Source organism: Hippocampus comes, unplaced genomic scaffold, assembly GCF_001891065.2.
Source record: "Hippocampus comes isolate QL1 unplaced genomic scaffold, H_comes_QL1_v1.1 scaffold69, whole genome shotgun sequence".
NCBI classification, from domain to species: domain Eukaryota; kingdom Metazoa; phylum Chordata; class Actinopteri; order Syngnathiformes; family Syngnathidae; genus Hippocampus; species Hippocampus comes.
Window position 1 is genome coordinate 242,041 of NW_017805505.1, and position 19,698 is coordinate 261,738.

General features: G+C 44.1%; 4 protein-coding genes and 1 long non-coding RNA gene across 11 annotated transcripts; 3 read left to right on the plus strand and 2 right to left on the minus strand.

Moving 5' to 3' along the window:
- Positions 1 to 3,762: 3,762 nt before the first annotated feature.
- Positions 3,763 to 5,146, minus strand: LOC109520380 (uncharacterized). Its single transcript, XR_002169165.1, has 2 exons — positions 4,501 to 5,146; positions 3,763 to 4,203 (listed from the first exon to the last, which is right to left on the minus strand). It is a non-coding gene; the product is annotated as an uncharacterized LOC109520380 (long non-coding RNA).
- Positions 5,147 to 6,092: 946 nt separating this feature from the next.
- On the plus strand, positions 6,093 to 12,363 carry LOC109520387 (cytospin-A-like). Of its 4 annotated transcripts, XM_019877573.1 has the most exons (13): positions 6,093 to 6,467; positions 6,906 to 6,982; positions 7,364 to 7,819; positions 8,317 to 8,390; positions 8,716 to 9,230; positions 9,322 to 9,403; positions 9,497 to 9,572; positions 9,665 to 9,769; positions 9,937 to 9,973; positions 10,300 to 10,396; positions 10,490 to 10,606; positions 10,696 to 10,755; positions 11,271 to 12,363. In XM_019877573.1, exons 2-13 carry the CDS (start codon positions 6,952 to 6,954, stop codon positions 11,400 to 11,402), a joined length of 1,782 nt encoding a protein of 593 aa, XP_019733132.1. In that variant the 5' UTR covers positions 6,093 to 6,467; positions 6,906 to 6,951; the 3' UTR covers positions 11,403 to 12,363. The 4 variants fall into 4 exon arrangements, with proteins under 4 accessions (XP_019733132.1, XP_019733133.1, XP_019733135.1 ...); XM_019877574.1 differs by lacking the exon at positions 10,696 to 10,755; XM_019877575.1 differs by lacking the exons at positions 6,093 to 6,467; positions 6,906 to 6,982 and having other exon boundaries at positions 7,513 to 7,584; positions 7,650 to 7,819.
- A 175-nt stretch (positions 12,364 to 12,538) lies between these two features.
- On the minus strand, positions 12,539 to 14,671 carry grcc10 (gene rich cluster, C10 gene). Of its 3 annotated transcripts, none has more exons than XM_019877581.1 (5): positions 14,595 to 14,671; positions 14,108 to 14,172; positions 13,648 to 13,824; positions 13,231 to 13,377; positions 12,539 to 12,756 (listed from the first exon to the last, which is right to left on the minus strand). In XM_019877581.1, exons 2-4 carry the CDS (start codon positions 14,157 to 14,159, stop codon positions 13,238 to 13,240), a joined length of 369 nt encoding a protein of 122 aa, XP_019733140.1. In that variant the 5' UTR covers positions 14,160 to 14,172; positions 14,595 to 14,671; the 3' UTR covers positions 12,539 to 12,756; positions 13,231 to 13,237. The 3 variants fall into 3 exon arrangements, with proteins under 3 accessions (XP_019733140.1, XP_019733139.1, XP_019733141.1); XM_019877580.1 differs by having other exon boundaries at positions 14,592 to 14,665; XM_019877582.1 differs by having other exon boundaries at positions 14,584 to 14,603.
- Positions 14,672 to 14,685: 14 nt separating this feature from the next.
- On the plus strand, positions 14,686 to 15,924 carry saysd1 (SAYSVFN motif domain containing 1). Its single transcript, XM_019877579.1, has 2 exons — positions 14,686 to 15,011; positions 15,519 to 15,924. The coding sequence occupies exons 1-2, from the start codon at positions 14,856 to 14,858 to the stop codon at positions 15,837 to 15,839; spliced, it is 477 nt and encodes a 158-aa protein (XP_019733138.1). The 5' UTR covers positions 14,686 to 14,855; the 3' UTR covers positions 15,840 to 15,924.
- Positions 15,925 to 16,303: 379 nt separating this feature from the next.
- On the plus strand, positions 16,304 to 19,645 carry bpnt1 (bisphosphate nucleotidase 1). Of its 2 annotated transcripts, none has more exons than XM_019877577.1 (9): positions 16,304 to 16,617; positions 16,916 to 17,037; positions 17,098 to 17,202; positions 17,438 to 17,545; positions 18,094 to 18,142; positions 18,350 to 18,441; positions 18,539 to 18,736; positions 18,904 to 19,009; positions 19,106 to 19,645. In XM_019877577.1, the coding sequence occupies exons 2-9, from the start codon at positions 16,918 to 16,920 to the stop codon at positions 19,255 to 19,257; spliced, it is 930 nt and encodes a 309-aa protein (XP_019733136.1). In that variant the 5' UTR covers positions 16,304 to 16,617; positions 16,916 to 16,917; the 3' UTR covers positions 19,258 to 19,645. The 2 variants fall into 2 exon arrangements, with proteins under 2 accessions (XP_019733136.1, XP_019733137.1); XM_019877578.1 differs by having other exon boundaries at positions 16,312 to 16,403.
- The last annotated feature ends 53 nt before the right edge of the window (positions 19,646 to 19,698 follow it).

Below are 19,698 nucleotides of genomic sequence, written 5' to 3' on the forward strand. Positions count from 1 at the left end.
ATACATTTCGAGCCAAATGTATGATGGCTTCAGCTCATGAGTAGTTCAGCTTCACTTCTTTTTTTTATTTTTTGCGGGCAGTTTATGCATAATTATAGCACAAGTGTTTTAGCTAAGACGCCCACTCACAGGAATCCGAAACGCCTGAAGCCCTCTCAAACAGCAGGAGGCCTGATTTTGATATCACTGCAGCATCCCAGTTTATCGGCCATTACTAATTCAAATACAATGATACGGGGGTGAACCTTCAGGAGGTCACGTCAGGCTTTGATCTGCGACACTCAACACCAGCTAACCAGCAGCTTAACCAAAATCGGACAGATGAATCAGTGTATTTTCCTGAAGTGGCCGTCTGCATCGCCTCCTTATCGTAAAGTCCTCTCGTCAATGAAAATCAAGTCACAATTAATTGAGATTGTGGGTTATTTGCCTCCCCTCTGGGCCAAAGCAAATCGATAAGAAATTATTACATAATCATTGAATATCGTTAAATGAGACAATGCTCTTTTGGAGCAAATCATGTTGGCAACATGCGTGGCAGTGAGAATGATGGTCAGCTGTTTGGCCAGACAGTCGGGCTAAAAACCCCCCTTGTTGCCCATGGAGAAGCCTGGGCGAGGGGCAATCCCTCCCACCCTGTTGGATTCTGTCACACACAGACACTGCGTATGGACACACACTTGTGAATGAATAGAGGAGCCTCTTCACCCGAACCAAAGGCTACATTGCCACACGGTGTGGATATACATCGAGATACACACACACACACAAGCCTCTGTGCAACTTCTCATCTACCTGTTCAATTCACACACTTGAGGCTGCAACAGTTTCACGGAAGAGAAAAAACTGAAGAGCTGGAAATGAGGAGCCGTGGTCTTACCGTGCAGCGAGCCTCTGTTGCGGAAGCATTGGAGCACATATGCTGTGTGTCATCACACGATGACTGGGAAGCTGCGGCCAGCCAAGAAGGTGTTTCACATCAGAGAACAGAGATGGGGAAGCGGGATTTCTCCTCTGCTTTTCTGCTCCGTTTTTGCAAAGCCCTCGGAGGAATGGAGCATAGACAGAGGAGGAAGAAGAGGGAAAAAGAGGAGGAGGAGGAGGAGGCGGAAAGGAAAGGCAAGAGGAGAAAGCAGCGTGCCGGGCTGGGCTGTTGTGGATCACCTGGAGCACTGTTGGGCTCCGCATTTACTCCTCCACTGCAGCAGTGCGAGCTGCTTGTTTCACAGGCTCCCACACATCACCGCAAAACAAGGATGCGGATTCTGCATCGTGCTGGATTCGGGATTCTGCAGCTCTGTTGCGCCATGCGCTTCAAGTCCCATCAGCATGCATGCTGACGTCCCTCCTCGCAGAGCCCCCTCAAGTCTGCACTTACGCCTTTCCCTCGCTTGTGTGCCGTCTCGGTGTCGAGGCGGTGGTGGTTTGTTAGCACTTGTGATGAGTCACAGGTGATGTTCTCGCTTGTGTGTCCCTGTAATGATTTGTGCGTGTCATAAAACGTCAGGCTCCATAAAGCCTCCGCCAACATCCCGTAGCATCACTGAGATGACGTATTGGCAAACAAAAAGAAATGGAAGTTGTTTCTTGGCCTACGGGGGGGCCGCTGTTGAGTCCATCCATTCACTTTCTTGTTCAGGGTCTCTATGAGCTGGAGCCTATCCATGCTGCCTTTAAGCGAAAGACAAACTACACCCTAGAATGGTAGCCAGTATTGATATGGCACACATGTATCAAGAGAGCGAGAACCTCTCACATTCACACCGTCACTGAGTGGGAACGGAAACCCACTGTGCCTGCACGGAAGTCAGGCGAGTAAACCACTGCACCATCGGTTACTCCATGCAGAAAACGTCATTACAGCACACGTTACTGTGAACGCCAAACAACCTGAAATTGCATTTTGATTCACTCCAGATCAAGGGTGATTGCTGCATGGACCCAAAACACACTTCCGTGCGTGAAATAACAGCAAAACAATAGAAATTCATGATTATTGACAGGGGTGCGCATAAAAAATGTGGGCGTGGATCTCAAATGAGCACCAGACATTGTTGACTTTAAATGTACCATATGCACTTGAAGTTCATCATCTTCATCTGATTATTTGACACTCTCGAAAGATGAAAATGTTGCCAATCATGATTTATTTCCTTTTTTTTTTTCTTTCAAATATTGATTTCATTTATCATCAATTCCCATTTCTCTGTCGGCCTTGTGTTGTCCTTGTTTCTTCGATCTGCTGTTGTTTACATGACCCCCCCACCCCCTCCCACACACACACACACACACACACACACACACACACACACACACACACACACACACACACACACGTTCACTCAGCACTGTTCTCTCTCTCAAGAACTGCACTCACATTTCTCTTGAGTGCTACCTGCACTCAATCAGAATGCCAATGAGCTGCGCTCATGGCCTAAAATCAATCCAAAAAGATATTTGTTCCATTTTAACATTGTCTTTTGACCCCAAAAGCTCGGCTGCGCTGCAGGGCACAAAAGAGGCTGATGAATTCAGGGAAAAAGTGAGAGTGGCTGGAATTTAAAGTTATAGTTTGGAAAATGACTGGGAATATTGAAGGCATAACAATGACTAGATGAACTATGGTGGCGCTGAGTGGAGCACACATATCAGGTGTGGCCATCCTCTTGGAAGGAAAAAAAACAAAAAAATCGTACACATTCATACACAACCATGTGCATATGGTAAGTTTGCATATTATGGCGCCTGCAACTCTTCCCATGCTGCCGCTTCTCGCATCTTTCGCCATTGACATATTTCTTGTTGACATACACTTTACTGAAATGTTGTTACAACTTGAGCTAATTGTTATTTAAAGTGTCTGCTTTGGAAGCTGTGGATAAAAATGATACTTCGGTTGGTCAAGGCAGCTACTCTGTTCTTAGAGAAAACACTTCCACCTAGTGGTGCCACCTGGCTGTGGTTTATTGTTCCCAAAAACTATAGTTTTTGGAACAGTTTTTTAACTCTAAGCAATAATGTTAATATTTTTGGCACATCTCTTACGACAAGCAAGTCATTAAAAAAAAAAAATCACAACAGTACCTCTCGACTCATCTATGATGCACAGTTGGACCAAAAATTCACGTCACGTTTACCATTTCTCTTTCATTCACTGGCAAGCTACAGTACATGTTTTTCCACCGGTATGACAATCATGCTGTTTACACCAATTACCATCCACTTGCACACATGGAAGAGTCTGCTCAACACTGATCAAAACCATCCTGTAGCAATCTGAGCTGCACCCCTTGGTAGGAAGCATGGCGATAAAAGACCACCTTGTTTGTATGCGAGCATCTGGCGCTAGTAAACTTTGCTTCGTGCTGACGTAAGCGAGAATTTTGTTGCCCAAAAAGAAGCCAGAGAAGGAGGACACCCCCACCTTGTTTCTATTGATGCTCGTGAACCCTTTGTGACCTCTGCTGAGTTGAACAAATCAGTCATCCTTTTTTTTTTTTTTTTTTTTTTTTTTTGTAGCTCAAACGTCTTGGCGCACCACAACAGCCAACGCCCTCATCAAGTTGTAGTGAGGTCAGCGTCATCGATTCGCCGTGGCCTGTTTGGGCCAGGCTGGGTTTAAGACTTTCCCATAATGCACTTGGCGCGCGGTGAAGGAACTAATAGCGCAGGGTGTTCAACAAGAATACACGTAAAGGCGAGTCGAGAGCACCGTCAATTACAGCGATGGTTAAATGTGACACTTTTTGCAATAATTGCAAAGCCAACATAGATGCAAATCCCACTCATTTTAAGACTGAATATCCTCAGGGGCGAAAAGGTTACTCAACTTTCTGCTCCAATCCATAAAGACGGACACAAATGCAAAGTGCACATAAATTTTTTTTTAAAAAATCCCAAATATATTCACAGTTACTTGAATCAGCAGCATTTGTCTGAGACCATTTTTAGATAATAAAAACAGACAGCAGATTGGCACCGGGATATGAGATTGCCTCAAAATGTGGATATTCTTAGACCAGTCGCGTCATTATTTGTCATGTTTCGTATTCCCTTTTCCCAAATGCTGTACATAATGAATCTGTGTCCACATTTATCAATCACGACCGCATTGCTGTCACCCTGCTCGAAGAATCACAGTATCTTACCTGCATCTTTGTCCAAGAAAAGGCAGCACTGAGTCTTTAGTAACCATGGTAACACCTGTGACACAAAGACGTATGTACACTAGTTCAATACAGCTGAGTCACTCCTTTGTACATTGGCTTGAGGTGGGAACATCGAAAGTGGAGATACTGTACTAGGGTACTCGATGTTATTGAAGTGGTTTCCATTTATTCAGACACGCACGCACGCACACCCATAAACACAAACGCACACCTTGCAGTGACATATCGAGGTTCTGCACAACTTTCTATTTTTCCCACCCCTCACTGGTGTACATGCCCACATGATCTCGTGGCCGCAACAACAACAAAAACATGTTTTCGCGCGCGTTACCTTCTTCATGGCTGACATGTTCCATTCACGGCGAAGGTCACTTCCTCACGAGGCTCTTCCACTGCCGGCGAGCGGCGATCATGTCTCCCCCTCCAATCACCCCCGAGCTGTGTTTGCGATGAGGTTAGTTATCCCCGTGGGGAACGTGCATGTGATTCCGCGCCGCGGAGTCTGCGTGGAGGTGCCGAGGGGTCTCGAGGCATCCGCGTGCATGGACGTGTGCAGCGCTCGCCCAGATGTTGTGTACCAAGCTTTGCGCTCTCGACCGCATCTGACGCCATTTTTTTCCCACAACCCTCCCCCTGCCCCAAAGTCTGCAACCACACTTGTGAGGATGTTGTGATGCAGTCACAACTTCTTTGCTACTTCTATTAATAGAGAACTCTGACGCGCTAAAATGTCCCTCAATAGGAAATGGCCATTTTGCTGTGAATTAGGACTCCTATCAACTGTATTTGAAATATATATAATGTACCCTTGCACAATCCTAAAATGTAATACAAATTTGTGAGTTATGCTTCTGGAGACCAGTTATTAATGTCATATTTGTTTTGTATTTGTATTAAATGTTACTTATGTGGTATTTTTATAAGTATAGTGGCAATTATTTGTAGTTGTTGTGTTCTGTGTGGCATTGTTTCCAATATTTGCCTCTCATTGAACAAAACTGGAAAACCAAAATATTACAAACATGTCCAAATGTTGCAATGCAGTTGTACACAAATACAGTACAGTTTTATAATGATAGAATTGTTTTTTTGTTTTTTTTTAGCTGAAAATGAGTCCCACTCCAGCCCCAGGCAGCAGCTAAGTGTGTTAATTGCACCTGTTAAAAAAAAAATGAAATAAATAAAATAACTTATTTTGTTGTGGCCAGTGATACTTGTTTTAAACTCCAGCCTCCAAGATGGCAACGCTTGTCATACAAGCACTTTGGCTGACAAACTGTGGTTGAAGAATGGGATGGCATCACTCTGCAGCATGTGACCAGGTTGGTGAGCAGCATGATGAGGAGGGTGCCATGCTGTCATGACTGTGTATGGCTCCTGATTGTTGAATGAATGAATTGATAAATTACCAACATGTCTTTTTTCTCATTTTATGCCTTATATGAATTAGCCCGGCTAAAATTGGCAGCTTCCATTCTTGTGCTTCTGCAAATTTTGACATTTCAACGCTGGTGTCTCTATGGTCATGGCACAATCAGCTCATCACAAATATTCCATTTCTGGGTCAAGCTTCTGCTGCTTATTGTTATTTGTGGATTCGTCTTTTTTTTCTTTTCTCTTTTTACCTACTTCTTAACTGGTTGATTTGTCTCATATTAATGCATGTGCGATATTCAGGAGTTACAGCATCCCACTAGCAGGCTACCCATATAATACCCTGTTACCTTCATTCACCTTTTTGTTCCAGAAAATTCCGGAAGTGACGTTTTTCAGGCTTCCGATTGGTTTATTTTCATTGTCGGCTGTTACGTGAGCGCCTCACGTAGTCCAACGCTGCATAAATTTTCTAGATGGATGTGTTTCGTACATTTCGAGAAGCTTACCGTTGTATTGTTGTTCAGTCTCTTTACTTATTCGGTGTTGTTTTGTTACACGTGAAGAAAAAAAATCCGATAGTGTGCATTTATTTATTCATACTTGCCAAATAGTTATACCATAAAACTTTGACCTAACTCCTTTGCATTTCCTTGTGTAGCTGCTGCACGAGCGAAAAGTTCCTCCCTCTGTTTTGACGCATCAAAGACGAGGAAGCAGCAGAATGTTGGGGTGCGGATCGTGCAGCTCACGAGAGCCCGCATGAACTTCAGGATGGCGCCGGCATCTCTATAAAGCTCTATGCACGTTCGAGCTACGACGCACGTCATTCACGTGGCATTCCGAGGAGGGGGGCGGAAACGATCAGCAGGCTCGGACGCTCGCCTGAGCCGCTCCAAGAAGTGAAACGCTTGCAGCTGCCAGGTACGCGTGTGCGAAAGTCTCATTGTGGCGTCTTGAATCATTCTAATCGACTTCTGGAGTTGTCGAAACGACAAGTTTATGGTCTCCGGAGCCAGCAAGTGTTTGCGCTTGATGTAAGCTTTCTGCAAAAGTCCAAATCGGATTCAAAGGGAGCCGTTCACACAACAGCGCGTCATCGCAGCTGATGCACGTGATCGCCTTTAATATGTCATCAACGTCACACGATGAGGTCAATCAAGGACATTGTAAATTGATTAGATTATTGATTGACACTTGCTTCAGGCGTGTCTACTTTAACGGCAGCTACAGGAGCTGCCATGCCATGAACAATGGCACATCTTGTCTTGCATTTGCTGAACAGCTAGCGTGTTTTTACCTGAGAGAACAGCAGTCAGTCCGTGTGTGTGCGCTGCTCAAACTCTTGTTTTTCCATTTTAGATTGGTTCTCTCTTGTGCAGACATCTTCCTCAAGCCGTGTTTCACAATGGGGAATATGAACTACCGCTCCTCAGCAGGTGCATAGTACACCACAGTAAAGTAGCACACAATCCTTTGTCCGATTTTCTCCCCAAACGATAAACTAGCTGTTACACAGTGTTTTTAAACGAGTTCACACTCAATGCCTGTGTGTGTGTGTGTGTGTGTGTGTGTGTGTGTGTGTGTGTGTGTGTGTGTGTGTGTGTGTGTGTGTGTGTGTGTGTGAGAGAGAGAGAGAAAGAGTGTTCAGGAGAGAGTGAGTGTCTGTATAATCGAAAAACTGTTGGGTCAGTTTTATCTGGGCTCCGTACAACAACCCCCCCCCAGCCCGCCACTTTTGTACAAACAAACAAAAATTGTTCAAAACAACCTCACTTTGCTTCAGACCTTTTCACAGTGATTGCTTTTCCTGCACCCAGGTTCCCCTTTGGATTTCTTCCCAACTCCCGCAATGCCCTCCGAGGCAGATCTCATGTCCATGGCCATGGCCATATCCTCCACAAGCTCCTCCCACCGGACACAGACGCCTTCGCTCGAAATAGCCACCGACAGCCCCCTGGCAGTAACAGACTGGTCGCAGGAGATGTCTCCTCCCTCCGAATGGGCCATCTTAAGCTTAGACACTGTCAAGTCTCCGAATGTGAGTGGCCAAGACGAGGCCCTGGAGGTCAGTCTGCGCAGCCTGACATCGCTACATACGTCCAGGGCATGGCCTTTGGAGCAGAGCTGGCAGGAGGGCGACAGCGGGCTGGAGCCTCAGGCTTTGGCCGAGAGGTCCGGGGAGGAGCTGAGCCGGGACTTGCTCGGCCTGATGGAGCGTCATCGCAACTCGCTGGGCCTCAGCCTCAACATGGATGCCACCACGGAAGCTGTAGGTAGGCCATGTTTTCATTGATGCCGGATCTTCTATGTGCAGCTGTCTACAGTTTCCTTTTAGGGATGCTCATTTGATGACATTTCCTTTCCTGAACACCAAAAAAAGTCTGGCTTTTCCTAACCCACTCACTTACAGGGGATATTTCCAGATTGGCTTTCTTCTACCCAAGGTTGCGTTAATTATTTTGACCCATCAAATTGGGTTGAATATTAAATTTGGGTGGGTTGAAGAGCTGAAGCTGGTTGCACTTTTTTTTGGGGGGGGGGCAGTTTTGTGTATGTGCTGAAGTCAATTCAATGAAAAATTCTTAGAATTTCCCATAGATTCCACAAGATGGCAGCAAAGCACTACTTTTCAACTCACTTCAGCCTTCCTGAACACAAGAAGCCATTGCTTTGACCTGAGTGCAAAAACAGCAAATGCAGAAGTGCAAATATCATAGGGGCTTTTGTGATGCTGATACTTTTTCGTTTTACATTTTCCCCATCCTCTCAGAGCTGGTCAGACAGCTGATAACAGAGAGAGACAAACTAGCTGAGGAGGTGAACTGCCTGCGAGAGACGTTAAATGTGAGTTCAGCCAGCAAAATCTTGTGGTGTTGAGTTTTTCACATGTAAGGCCTTGTGGCAATAGCATCTTTTGTTTTAGATTCACTTGCTTTTATCTGGCACACTAGTCTCACAAGTTGATGAAATAGGATTTTGCAAAAAATGCATTTTGTGTACTTGTCAATTTGCGTGGCGCACAGGCTGAGTGCTTTACTGAGTGCTGTTGTATTCGTCATTGTAAAGCCAGACAATGTGAGATGCCGTACTGTAGCTCTCTGGTGTAAGTATACTCAACAAGCTTTTTTTTTTAAATCATGACACGTCTGTCTTATGCCGTCTGCATCAGAACGAGAAGTTGGAGTGGCAGCAGTTCCAGTTGGACCTGCTGGCGACCGTTTCTGCGGCCGACAGGATGCGTACGGAATCGGAGCAAGCCCTCGGCGACTTAGAGGAGGATTGCAAGAGTTTGCAGGAGCAGCTGGCCCAGGCCCATGGAAGGCAGCTCGAGACGCAGCGGGAGCTGGAATGTCTGCGGTCCCAACACACGGACGTGTGCTTTCGACTGTCTTCGCTCGAAAAGAAGAAGCAGCAGCAGAAAATGGATGGAAGATTCACAGAAGACAAAAGTAACCCTGCGGAGGGTCAGGAGATGAAAATGCACTACTTCATGGAGGAAGTTGACATGGACAGTGTTGAAAAACAAGACGAGCATGAAGCTTACGAAGAGAAGGACACAAAAAGATCTGCAAGCTCACAGCTGACAGCCAAGGGCATAGGGAAGGTATACGTGGATGCGCTGGAGAAGAAAAACGGAGGAGGCCGTGATCCGAGGAGGATTGTGATGTCATCTGAACGATCTTTGTAAGTCCACATTAGAGCTCCCGCCACAACCCCGCTGCCCATCAGGGGGTTCCTTGTACAAGTCTAACATTTGGAAGCTTTTCTCCCACAGGAGTTTGTCCCGTATCCCATTACCTATTGGCTCCTGTCACAACAACTCGCTGAAAACAAGCTCAACGTTGCCACAATCAAAGGTACAGCACATTCGGTTGATACAGAACATATTCGACTGAAAAATCAGACCGTGTTGCTACCAGTTAATTTCATTTTAATTTTATAATTGGCAGAAAGAAGAGCCAATGCGAGGGAGGAAAATGTCTCACATTTTAAAGCGCCAGGACAGCTGGTCAAGTTGTCACACGGGTAATTGATGTCCTTTTTTTCTCTCTCTCTCTTTCCAACTAATAACTAATTGTCAAAAAAACATGAGTAATGAATCTAGCAACCTGTTACAGTCATAGTGGAGACTTCTGGAGATTCGGAGCCTTTGTCCAGAACAGATGTTCACTCCTATGCCTCCAAACTGCAAATGGATGCTGCATGTACAAAGCCACTCCTGGGTAATATATCCATGTGCCCCAAAGACCCGACTATTTGAATACAAGCAAAAACAAATGTGTTTTATTAGTACAGGGTGTGTTAGAAAGTTCTAGGACTGGTGTGACAAAATGTGTCCTCTTTCACTGTGCAGTTTGTGTGACATGGATTGTTTTTTTGTATGTTTTAGGAAAGCAACATGAAGACCCGCCATCAGATATGATCAAGTGAGTACTGATTTTTTTTGTTTGCTTTTTCAATAAATCCTCAAAATAAATGCTGACCCGGTCAGATTTTACTTAACGCTTAACGTTTGGCAGAAATACAAATACCCAAATGTCATTCTCCCACTCTAAAATCCGGTGACACTTCCTAAAGTGACGGAGATGCTCAAGGCACCACCGTATCTGTAATGTCGCAAATAAAAACACACTTCACCTTTTCTCTCAAACAAAGAGAATAATCATCCATCAATGAATGTCCGACAGGCTATTAAATTGAGTGGTATGTATCGCAAAGGTGACACGCGTTGACACGATGACACAATTTGCAGACCTCCGGATGGATCTCGTGCTCCGCTACGGGGTCACAGCAGCGCCAGAAGAAAGACCCTCCTGAACCAGTGTCAAAGTCACACAGAAGGCTATCGGGTTCGGGAGTGCACACTTTTATCTTGTCAAATAACAATCTGGTGGCGTTAACAGTACAAACGAAGGATGACCATTTGAACATTTTGGTCACAGTACATTGAGATCACGAACTTCAGCACCTGTTGGGAGAATGGATTGGCCTTCTGCGCCTTATATCATAAATATCTGCCTACTCTCATCCCTTACAACAGCCTCAACCCAGCGGCGAAGGTAGGCGACATGAAAGAAAGCAATAGAATGACAACAAGACGTAACAATTTGAAAATGGTGCTTTTCTTGTCCGACCCGCCGCCTCCAAGAAGGAAAATTTGGACCTTGCTTTTAGGACAGGAGAGTCTGTTGGGATCGCAGCCACTCTGGTGAGGTTTTATTCGCATAAACCTTGTGAAATATGTTTCATTCTAGACAAAGACGTACAGCAGGATAACTGTGAATGATCTGGAGGGGCCCAGCCAGAGCCCAGACTTGAATCTGATTGAATATCTCTGAAGAGATGTGAAAATGGCCGTGCACCGACGCGCCCCATTCTATATTCGTACGAGGTTGCAACATAAAATGTTTGAATACTTCTCGGAAGCAATGATGAATATATAATAGCGGAAGGAAATTCTACAATCCTTTCATGGGATATACACCGTAGTGACTGTCGACAACAGGTGCGGTGGTGTTCGGTACATTCTTCAATCCAGTTTCAACTATTTTATATTTTAACCCATTTTTGGTAACCTCAACTATAAGTAACCTAGTCGTTCTGTCAACTTTTAATAATTCATATCCCTTTTTTTTGGCCCATGTCTAGTCTCCAACCATGTCCAGTAATTCCAGTAGCTAATGTTGTGTTTGTTTGGACTCTTTCATGGTGACCGCGCATCAGTCGGTGGAAGAGATGCTGAAGGAGGATGGTCCTGACTGGCACAAAGTCCTGTGTTATGTCGAAAGCATATTTCATCACTTTGAGATGGAGGTACCAACCACCCAAAGCGTTGACTACGTGACAGCAACATGACTCAAATACATCGTTTTATGGAGCCACACACTTCACCAGTAGAAGAAGGAAGACGGTGTTTAATTTGATCTTTTCCTCGTAATGTTGCTCACACCGGGTAAGAAAAGCAGCCAGGTTTGTTGCTCTCAATATAAACCACATTTATTCTTCTTCGTATTTTATTATTTTTTTTCCCAAGACGAGAAACCCCATGAATCTAACTGACCAATCACCTGCACTGTAACTCCTTTCATGTTTGCTTGGGTGGGCTTTGAATCACTGGTTTGCACTACATTTCTTTTGGGAAAAAAATGAGCACTTTAAAAGAGACCATTAAGGAATAGAGGCACTGAAGTGTTGTTTATCTTGGTCGTAAAGCGTTGCCTACTGTAATGGTCACATTCAAATATGTATATATTTTTTAATCCCATCTGTCTAAGGAGTATATTAGGAAAGTGTGCATTAGGTCAGGGTTTTTTTTGGGGGGGGGGGGTTTGGTCTCGTTGTTGTTCCCTGAAAACGTAATGCATTAATAAAGATATGTTTAAGCTGCTCAGTGATGCTGTTCCACTGCTAAAACTAAATATGGACTTGAGAGAGCCAACATTGCTTCCACTATGTCAGATATGATACCTTTTGGTGTGGTCCATTGACCCTCGGCATAAAATTGACAGTTTTAAAACTCAATTAGGTGAACCTAACCTAGTCCTAATTTGACAACTAAAAAAAAAGTTCTACATTGAAAATAAAACGTTGGTCATGTGAAATTTTGGAATTGGCAGATTATTTTGCAGTTTCGAAAACTGTGTACTGTTTGAGGTTGAAAGGAGGAAAAAGAAACTTTGACACAGACACATTCAGTTGTGAGTGTCTTTACAAGGAAACTTCTCCAAGAATACACCAAACGATGGAATTTATTTGCATTCAGTATACAAAACCATGTGGAAATTGAGTTAATGGGCATGTTTTTTTAATTCAACAAAAACCCGCTTACGTAAAAAAAAAAAAAAAAGTACATGAAATGACAATGGAAGTTTTTTTTTTTTTAAACATGATGTTGATGTGAAGCCTTTCAAAGATGGGAACACTCATCTCGTGGACAACCCATTGAGGCTACATTCAGACTGAAGGTCTTAAATGTTCAATTCGGGTTTTTCTGTGTAATCATTGCGTATTAAATGTGACCTCAGTCTCTGGTGTGTGAACCCAATGCATCCCCAAAGTGACCCGCATGCGCTGCAAAGACATCACTCACAACGTAGCACTGAAAGAAGTAGGGCGGCAGATGCTGATACGGGCCTCGTATTTCCAAAAAAAAAAAAAAAAAAGGATTTTGGTCACATTTGCCTGCAGTCTGAACATAGCCTTTGGTTTACAGTGAAACTCCTCTACAACGAAATCATGTTTGCAGCAAGAAATTTTTCACAACAGGGGGTTTTTCACTGTAGCAAATTTGATCTCAGATGTAAGCACACACACACAAATGTATGTGTACACAAACATACAAATGTATGTGTACTCTATTTTTATTCCAATAGTGCATAAGTATGAGCACACACTTATTTGACACTTCATATTGTCAGTGTAGAAAGAAAGAAAGGGAAAGAAATTGCGAAATTTACGATCAGCATTCACTTTCACTTACATCAATTTCTTGGATAATTATTTTATTTTGCTAGGTGAATGTATTCGAGGCTGGAGCAGAGAAAATGATTTTGTATAACGCAACAGGGGTTTTTCTGTTGTATGGGGGGCAGGAGAATGGGAATGGTGTTAATGCGTGAAGAATTTTTTCACATTAGGGGGTATTTTCGCCCATGTAGGTTTCGTTTTAGAGGAGTTTACTGTATTCTATTTCATGAGGCTGGAATTGCTCCCCCTATGGGTGGTGTTGACAGAGGTGGCAGGAGGAGAGACTTGAGTTTGGCTGACATGGCGGCTATTTCGGGGTCCTGTGTTTCGTACATCTTGACCAACCTGGCAAACTTCAGGACACCTTTAAGGATAAGCAGGCATGTGATTAAAACCATTTTTGGACATTCTATTCCTTCCAAATTGCACAACCAATCCACCAAATGCAACCGTTCAAACATGAACACAATTTCATGAAATTCCCAAATTTTGAGATATTTTACATATTTACCTCCTATATTTCTTGACTGATCCGCAGCATTCCACAATGTTCATCTATTTAAGCTCACATATTGGGCCTAACTACTCGGGTGCTGGCTGTCATGTGTGTTCGACTATTTTGAATTGATCTCACCCTCTCCTTCATTGTTAAAGCCGTACGCTTTGATGACTTCCTGTTGAATCAGTGTGGCCACAGGGAGCACAAGTTGGAGCATCTTGCCCATGTCGTTGCACGCGCTCTCCCGCGCCTCCTCCATCCTCACTGCGTTTTCCGGCACAGAGAAGGCCTGGATCACCTCACTGAGTACCACTGAGACACACACAAACACACATCTGACCTTACGATGCATATACAGTACAGGTGTACCACAAAAGTACAATACAGAGAGGTGCATTTATTTCAGTAACTCCGTTTGAAAAATTCTGAGTAGTACTGATTTCACACACTCTTGGTTTTGCTCCCATTGGCCTACTTTGGGGGGGGGGGGTGGAACGCCAAAACTATCTGAAAAAGTAGCTGAAGCTATATTGTTTCAACCCGAAATAATCATTCCTTTTCGTTGTTAATTTAGTATGCATTATGTAAATGTTACCTCTGGTCTGCTCTACAGTCAGGTTGGGCTGCTGTGCTGGTGCAGAGGCCATGCCTGTAAAGACACTAGCGACAGAACACACGACATTGGTCTATTATATTGAATTGTGCACCTAATAATCCAATGTTAAAGTTAGGGGCAGTGAGGGCAAGGTTGATTGAATTCTGTCGATAACACAAGGTTAACGACGATACCGAGTTCGTCATCTGTTCTGTGGAAACGTCACATCAGTAGTGTAATATGCTTAAATTGAAAGACTATCAAAACGTCAGACCAACGCCAACTAAAGCCAATGTGTAACATGGATGTTTGTAAAGCAAATGGTGTCAAATAATCATGACAACAGGATGAATTAGGTGTGGTTTGAGTTGATGCCTCGACGATGTCTCCTTAACCTTGCCCTCTTCTAACAACGTATGAGTTGACCATACAGCCGTATTGATTCAAACAAACAACTACAAATGTAGCATTCATACCAACTTACCACCACGATGAAAACAAACAAGCAAGCAAGCCAAAAAGCTTGGTGCACAGACCGCAGATTCGCGACAGGCGTTTTGCGACACTAAGTTTTGCTTTCAGGCAGACGCGCTGGCAAAAGTAAACGTCAAAGTGGTGACACGGAAATGTCACTAAAACGTGGATACGTGGTAGTCAAAGCACCTTTCTGAACGTTGGAGGTGTCGATGTGCTGGATGGATCAAGCTTGAGCGGCTGCTGACACATTGTGACACGTTTTCCCCCCCAAATGGAGCGGAGGCTTGCAGATTTCAGGGCTCGGCGACAGGCTAAAAGGGCTTCCGGTCGCGAGCAGGTAGTCGCCACTGTTCCCACAACTATCGTGGAAGCGCCTTCAAGCCTTCCGCTGAATGAGCAAAATTCAGGATTGGGCCCCTCAACAGAGGTGAATGCCGTCCCTTTACATCTTATGCATTGTGTTTTTCAGGTGTTTCAAGTAGTCCAAGAAGCTTATCACAAATTCAATATAATGAGACGTATTTTGCATTTTCACAATGTTAATCATTTCCCAAGTGTCTTAAAAGCAGGATTGTGTTGTGCTTTTGTCAAAATACACCAAGGACAAAGAACTGTAGTTCACCTACGTATCCTGTATTTTGTCTTGCTGACCTCCGGACTCAATTCGTTGCCATGACGACTGGGTGCAGACCTTGGATGTACTTAGCGTCCCAAATCTAAACAAGCTAGGGTGGCAAGTAACAGTTTTTTTAAATAATCGATTAATTGGTCAGTTATTTTATCAGAGAACAGCACATTGTTTGAAATGGACAAAGCAAATCTCTTACATTGATGAAACACGGAAGATCACCCGTCAGCCTTCATGAAGGACAACAGACATCAGAATATTTACTTTTTGAGAGGCTAAAATTAGAGGATTCTTGTGTTCCCACAGGCCGGTCGCGACTGGATGTTGGACAGCTCGTGGGGGAGATGGCTGTCCACAAGATATGACCTTTCCAACATCACCCTGCTCAAAGTCCTGCTCTGGGTGGTCCTGCTCAGCTTTTTCATGGAGCTGGAATTCGGCTTGCCCTTCTTCATCGTCTCCCTCTTCTACTGGCTGTACGAGGGACTGCGTGACCCGGATGATCGTGAGCCTGGGGAGATGAGTGCTTATTCCGTCTTCAACCCGGACTGTCAACCACTGCTAGGCGCTCTCACCGCGGAGCAGTTGGAGGCGGAGATGGGCTACAGACCCCTTGCAAACAGATGAAATGCATATAAATTGCACTTGTATCTTGACTTGAATTGTCATTACAATGTATTTGATGTCATTAAATGTGATTTGTCTATTGACAGTTATTTGCATTAGTGTTTCACATGATTTGCGGTTATCTGGAAAAACTTTTTCTGAAAGTAGTCTTTTAAAATGGCAATTTAATGTGGCTTGAGGCACAGTGTCGTGCCTCCGACTGGAGATGTTCTCGGTTCCAATTTGGGCTCACATTCCAGGAACATTGGGTCAATTGAAGACACGTTTTTCCTCTGTCCTGCGATTGGCGATCAATCCAGGGTGTACTCTGCCTCTTGAAAATCATCTGGGATCTTACAGAAGATACGAAACACTTTTGCACATCTGTAATTGGCGAATCGACGTTCATCAAATGTCCACTAGGGGGCAGTGTCGCATTTTCACGTAACCAGACGCTTGTTTAAAACAAGAGAGTTACCAGTTCCTTCCCACTGCTCTACAATCACGATTATCCGCGTTGAACGGGAGCTGGGCTAACATTCACGCGCTCATACGTATTAATGTGTTAACGGGACCAAAGTGGTGGTTAGTTGTGATTTTAAGTACTTTTTTTTTTTTTTTTAATTACACAGAGCACCCCCTTGTCGTGGAGTGCGTTCGAATTGTCTTCGCCTGGGAGGAACTATCTTGTCACTCACTGTCCGCTCTTTGGACTCGAGGTGTTTCTGGCTGCATTTCTAATTCATGTACAAGACTTGATCACAATTGCAAGGTGTTTGTTGTGCTTACGCCCACACCAGTAAGTATTCCTCAAAACTTTGCCACTGTATTCTTGCGCGAGTGTTTCCACAGCAAATGCAAATTGCATTCGAGCTTCCCCTTCAAGTTAACAACTCAGTCGACTCGTTTGTTGGATCTCTTGCCTGTCTGTTTGAAATGTTATGTCACTTCCGCACCTAGATAATTTTAAAGCGTGTGTGTTTTGCTAAATTATATTATATGTGACGTTTAATTCGGTATGGCCACCCAACCTTTAGTATTGTTTAAGTATGAGTACATTTGTATAGTTCAGTCATTTGAGTGTCTTGCTCCTCCAGCAATGTCTGGGAGTCCTGCTGTGGTACTTCGCTTAGTGGCCTCGGCTTACACTGTGGCTGAGAAAGCTGGTGACATCGTGAGGAAAGTGCTTAACCGTGGAGACCTCGGCATTGTGGAGAAGGTGAGGGATTCATCCACAAGTCTGTGCAAAATGAGACTAATATGTCCCCGTTGCATGCAGGAGGGGGCCCATGATCTGCAGACACTTGCGGACAGACTTGCACAGCGGAGCATCTGTGCCTCACTGTCCAGACGCTTCCCGAAGATCACTATCATCGCCGAGGAGGTGAGTGCTCTTCCTTTATGTGCCCTACGGCTTTGCACATATGTCTCCCAAGTATCTCCAAATTCCATAAACATGTAAGTGTGAACGATGCCCTGGTGCTCAGTCCAGAGTGAATGTACCCCGCGTCTCACCTGGTCAGCTGTAATAAACTCCAGCTCACCCACCACACAATTAAAGTTAAGCTCTATAAGACAATGGATGGATCTATAACCATTTTTCATATGACTCTTTGCAGGAACTCCCATCTGAGGAGATTACAGAGGACCTAATTGAAAACGGGGAGGCAGAAGAAATCCTTCAGAAAGTCTGTCCATCCGAATATAGTGGATTGAAAGAGGAGGAGGTAAGAACCAGAACTTTTTCATGGACTACTTGTGGCTGGGTTAGTATTTAAATGTACAGTTAGGCCTAGAGGTATTCGGAAATGGATAGTGTTTGTGATGTTGCCTTTCTACACCATCACAATGGGTTTGAAGGGGCTTAAATGTATTCGAACAGAGTCATAATTGTAAAACGAACTATTTGTAAAGGAGACAAATTGTGCATTTTGTTCACATTTGAAAACCTGATGCACACCAAGCGCCGCGACCGAACACAGCTCAACTGTTGTGATCAATCATTTCAAAACTTTTTCCACCATGATTGTGACTTGCAAGCTGTATAAGCCAGATTGTTAAAAAAAAATCAGTTTTGATAAGTGAAGTAATCGTCCCACCACACTGCTCATCACCGAAAGAACAGCATAACTCCATTTTCTGTGAAGTGTTTTTATAACTTGGCCATTGTCTAAATACACGACCTGTGGCCCTTGTGGTATATATTAAAATTGGTACATCTAGCGGACATAACGTATTCCCCCCCACCCCCATTTCTGTCTTCTCAAAATGTTAGCTGGTTGTCTGGGTGGACCCAGTGGATGGCACAAAGGAGTACACTGAAGGTGAGTCCACTTTATACGAATGCTCTAACTTAATTTATTGGTAGTACAGCACCAAACCCTGACTTAAATGCGTGTGTGTCGTGAAAACATTTGGTTTTTAAATTCACATTTTTGGTTGTTCTTGGCTATCATTAATTTGTGATTAATAAAATGTTCATTATTTACAGTTTAAATTGTCACTTATCACTGCACTGTTGTGTACTCGAGGTCTCTTGGATAATGTGACAGTGCTGATTGGAATTGCCTACGCGGGCCGAGCAATCGCAGGTGTCATCAACCAGCCTTTCTACAACTACCAGGTCCAGAGCAAACTAAACAGTCTAGCTTCTCCTCTTGTAAACTGTCGCCCTTCTCTCCTTTGGCGACGCTTCACTCAAGACGCTTGTCTCTTGTCAGCTCGGGCCAGGGGCGCGTTTAGGAAGAACCATGTGGGCGATGCTGGGGCTGGGTGCCTTTGGATTTCAGCTGCAAGAAGTTCCCGACAACAAAATCATTGTGACCACCACCCGCTCACATAGCAGCAAGCTTATAACCGACTGCGTCAATGCGATGGAACCTCAGGAGGTTTTAAGAGTGGGCGGTGCAGGGAACAAGGTAAGATGGCTTTCATTTTTCGGCGCTACAGTCAATCCGGTAGAAGCTCTAAAGTTGACTTTGAAGTTCTCATTTCATTGCAAAGCAAAACATTTTTTGTCATCAGTAATTACAAATGAGTCGACGAACTCCGATTACATTCCGTGACGGTGTGATCTTGTCTGCAGATCATCCAGCTTGTTGAAGGCAAGGCGTCCGCTTACGTCTTTGCAAGTCCGGGAACCAAGAAGTGGGACACTTGTGCTCCCGAAGTTCTTCTGCACTGCGTTGGAGGTATGAAACGTCACTTTACATTCAGCACTTCATTCATTCAGCAGCACTCATCGACTTCACTTCAATATGTGTTTTCTTTTTTTTGGGGTCCACCAGGTAAACTGACGGACGTGCATAATAATCCATATCGCTATGACGCCGATGTGAAGCGCGTGAACTCCGCTGGGGTGCTCGCAACGCTCAGAAACCATGAGTACTATGTCAGCAGAGTGCCTCAGTCGGTGCTGCTCGCCCTCAAATCCGACTGACGCTCATCTGTCGTGTCATGTACATCGCACGCACTCATGTCATCAATCACACGTAGTGCTTTGACAGCACGGTGAGTTTTATCAAGACATAAAAGGAAAAATGAGGGCCACGCCGAGCACATCCAGAAGTAAGTTGTTACTCTCTAATATGTATTTTGTGTTTAATGCAGAGTAGAGAGTTAACTGTGAGCTTAGTTTGCATGAGTAAATAGTTCCTCTCAATTTTTGTAACGCTGTGTTCTTGAATATTTTCCTGTGTGTCTGTTCCTTCATATACGCAACCCACATAACATTAATGAAAGCTTTAAATGGTTTTAAGACACCTGCGAATTTTTACAAAATGAATGTCTCCCAAGTTTTGTACAGTAAAGCATTGGTACCAAAAAACCCCCAAAACAATAATTTACATGTTGTATAGTCCTTATGTTAATACATTTAAAA

Coding starts and splice junctions, on each gene's coding strand:
- LOC109520387 (XM_019877573.1), top strand. CDS start 6,952: ATGGGGAATATGAACTACCGCTCCTCAGCAG. Junction 9,974..10,299: donor CCGCCATCAGATATGATCAA/GTGAGTACTGAT, acceptor CACAATTTGCAG/ACCTCCGGATGGATCTCGTG. Junction 10,397..10,489: donor GTCACACAGAAGGCTATCGG/GTTCGGGAGTGC, acceptor TTTTGGTCACAG/TACATTGAGATCACGAACTT.
- grcc10 (XM_019877581.1), bottom strand. CDS start 14,159: ATGGCCTCTGCACCAGCACAGCAGCCCAACCTGACTGTAGAGCAGACC. Junction 13,825..14,107: donor GACTGTAGAGCAGACCAGAG/GTAACATTTACA, acceptor TGTGTGTCTCAG/TGGTACTCAGTGAGGTGATC. Junction 13,378..13,647: donor CTTTAACAATGAAGGAGAGG/GTGAGATCAATT, acceptor TTATCCTTAAAG/GTGTCCTGAAGTTTGCCAGG.
- saysd1 (XM_019877579.1), top strand. CDS start 14,856: ATGGAGCGGAGGCTTGCAGATTTCAGGGCTCGGCGACAGGCTAAAAGG. Junction 15,012..15,518: donor GATTGGGCCCCTCAACAGAG/GTGAATGCCGTC, acceptor GTGTTCCCACAG/GCCGGTCGCGACTGGATGTT.
- bpnt1 (XM_019877577.1), top strand. CDS start 16,918: ATGTCTGGGAGTCCTGCTGTGGTACTTCGCTTAGTGGCCTCGGCTTAC. Junction 18,442..18,538: donor AGCCTTTCTACAACTACCAG/GTCCAGAGCAAA, acceptor GTCTCTTGTCAG/CTCGGGCCAGGGGCGCGTTT. Junction 19,010..19,105: donor TCTTCTGCACTGCGTTGGAG/GTATGAAACGTC, acceptor GGGGTCCACCAG/GTAAACTGACGGACGTGCAT.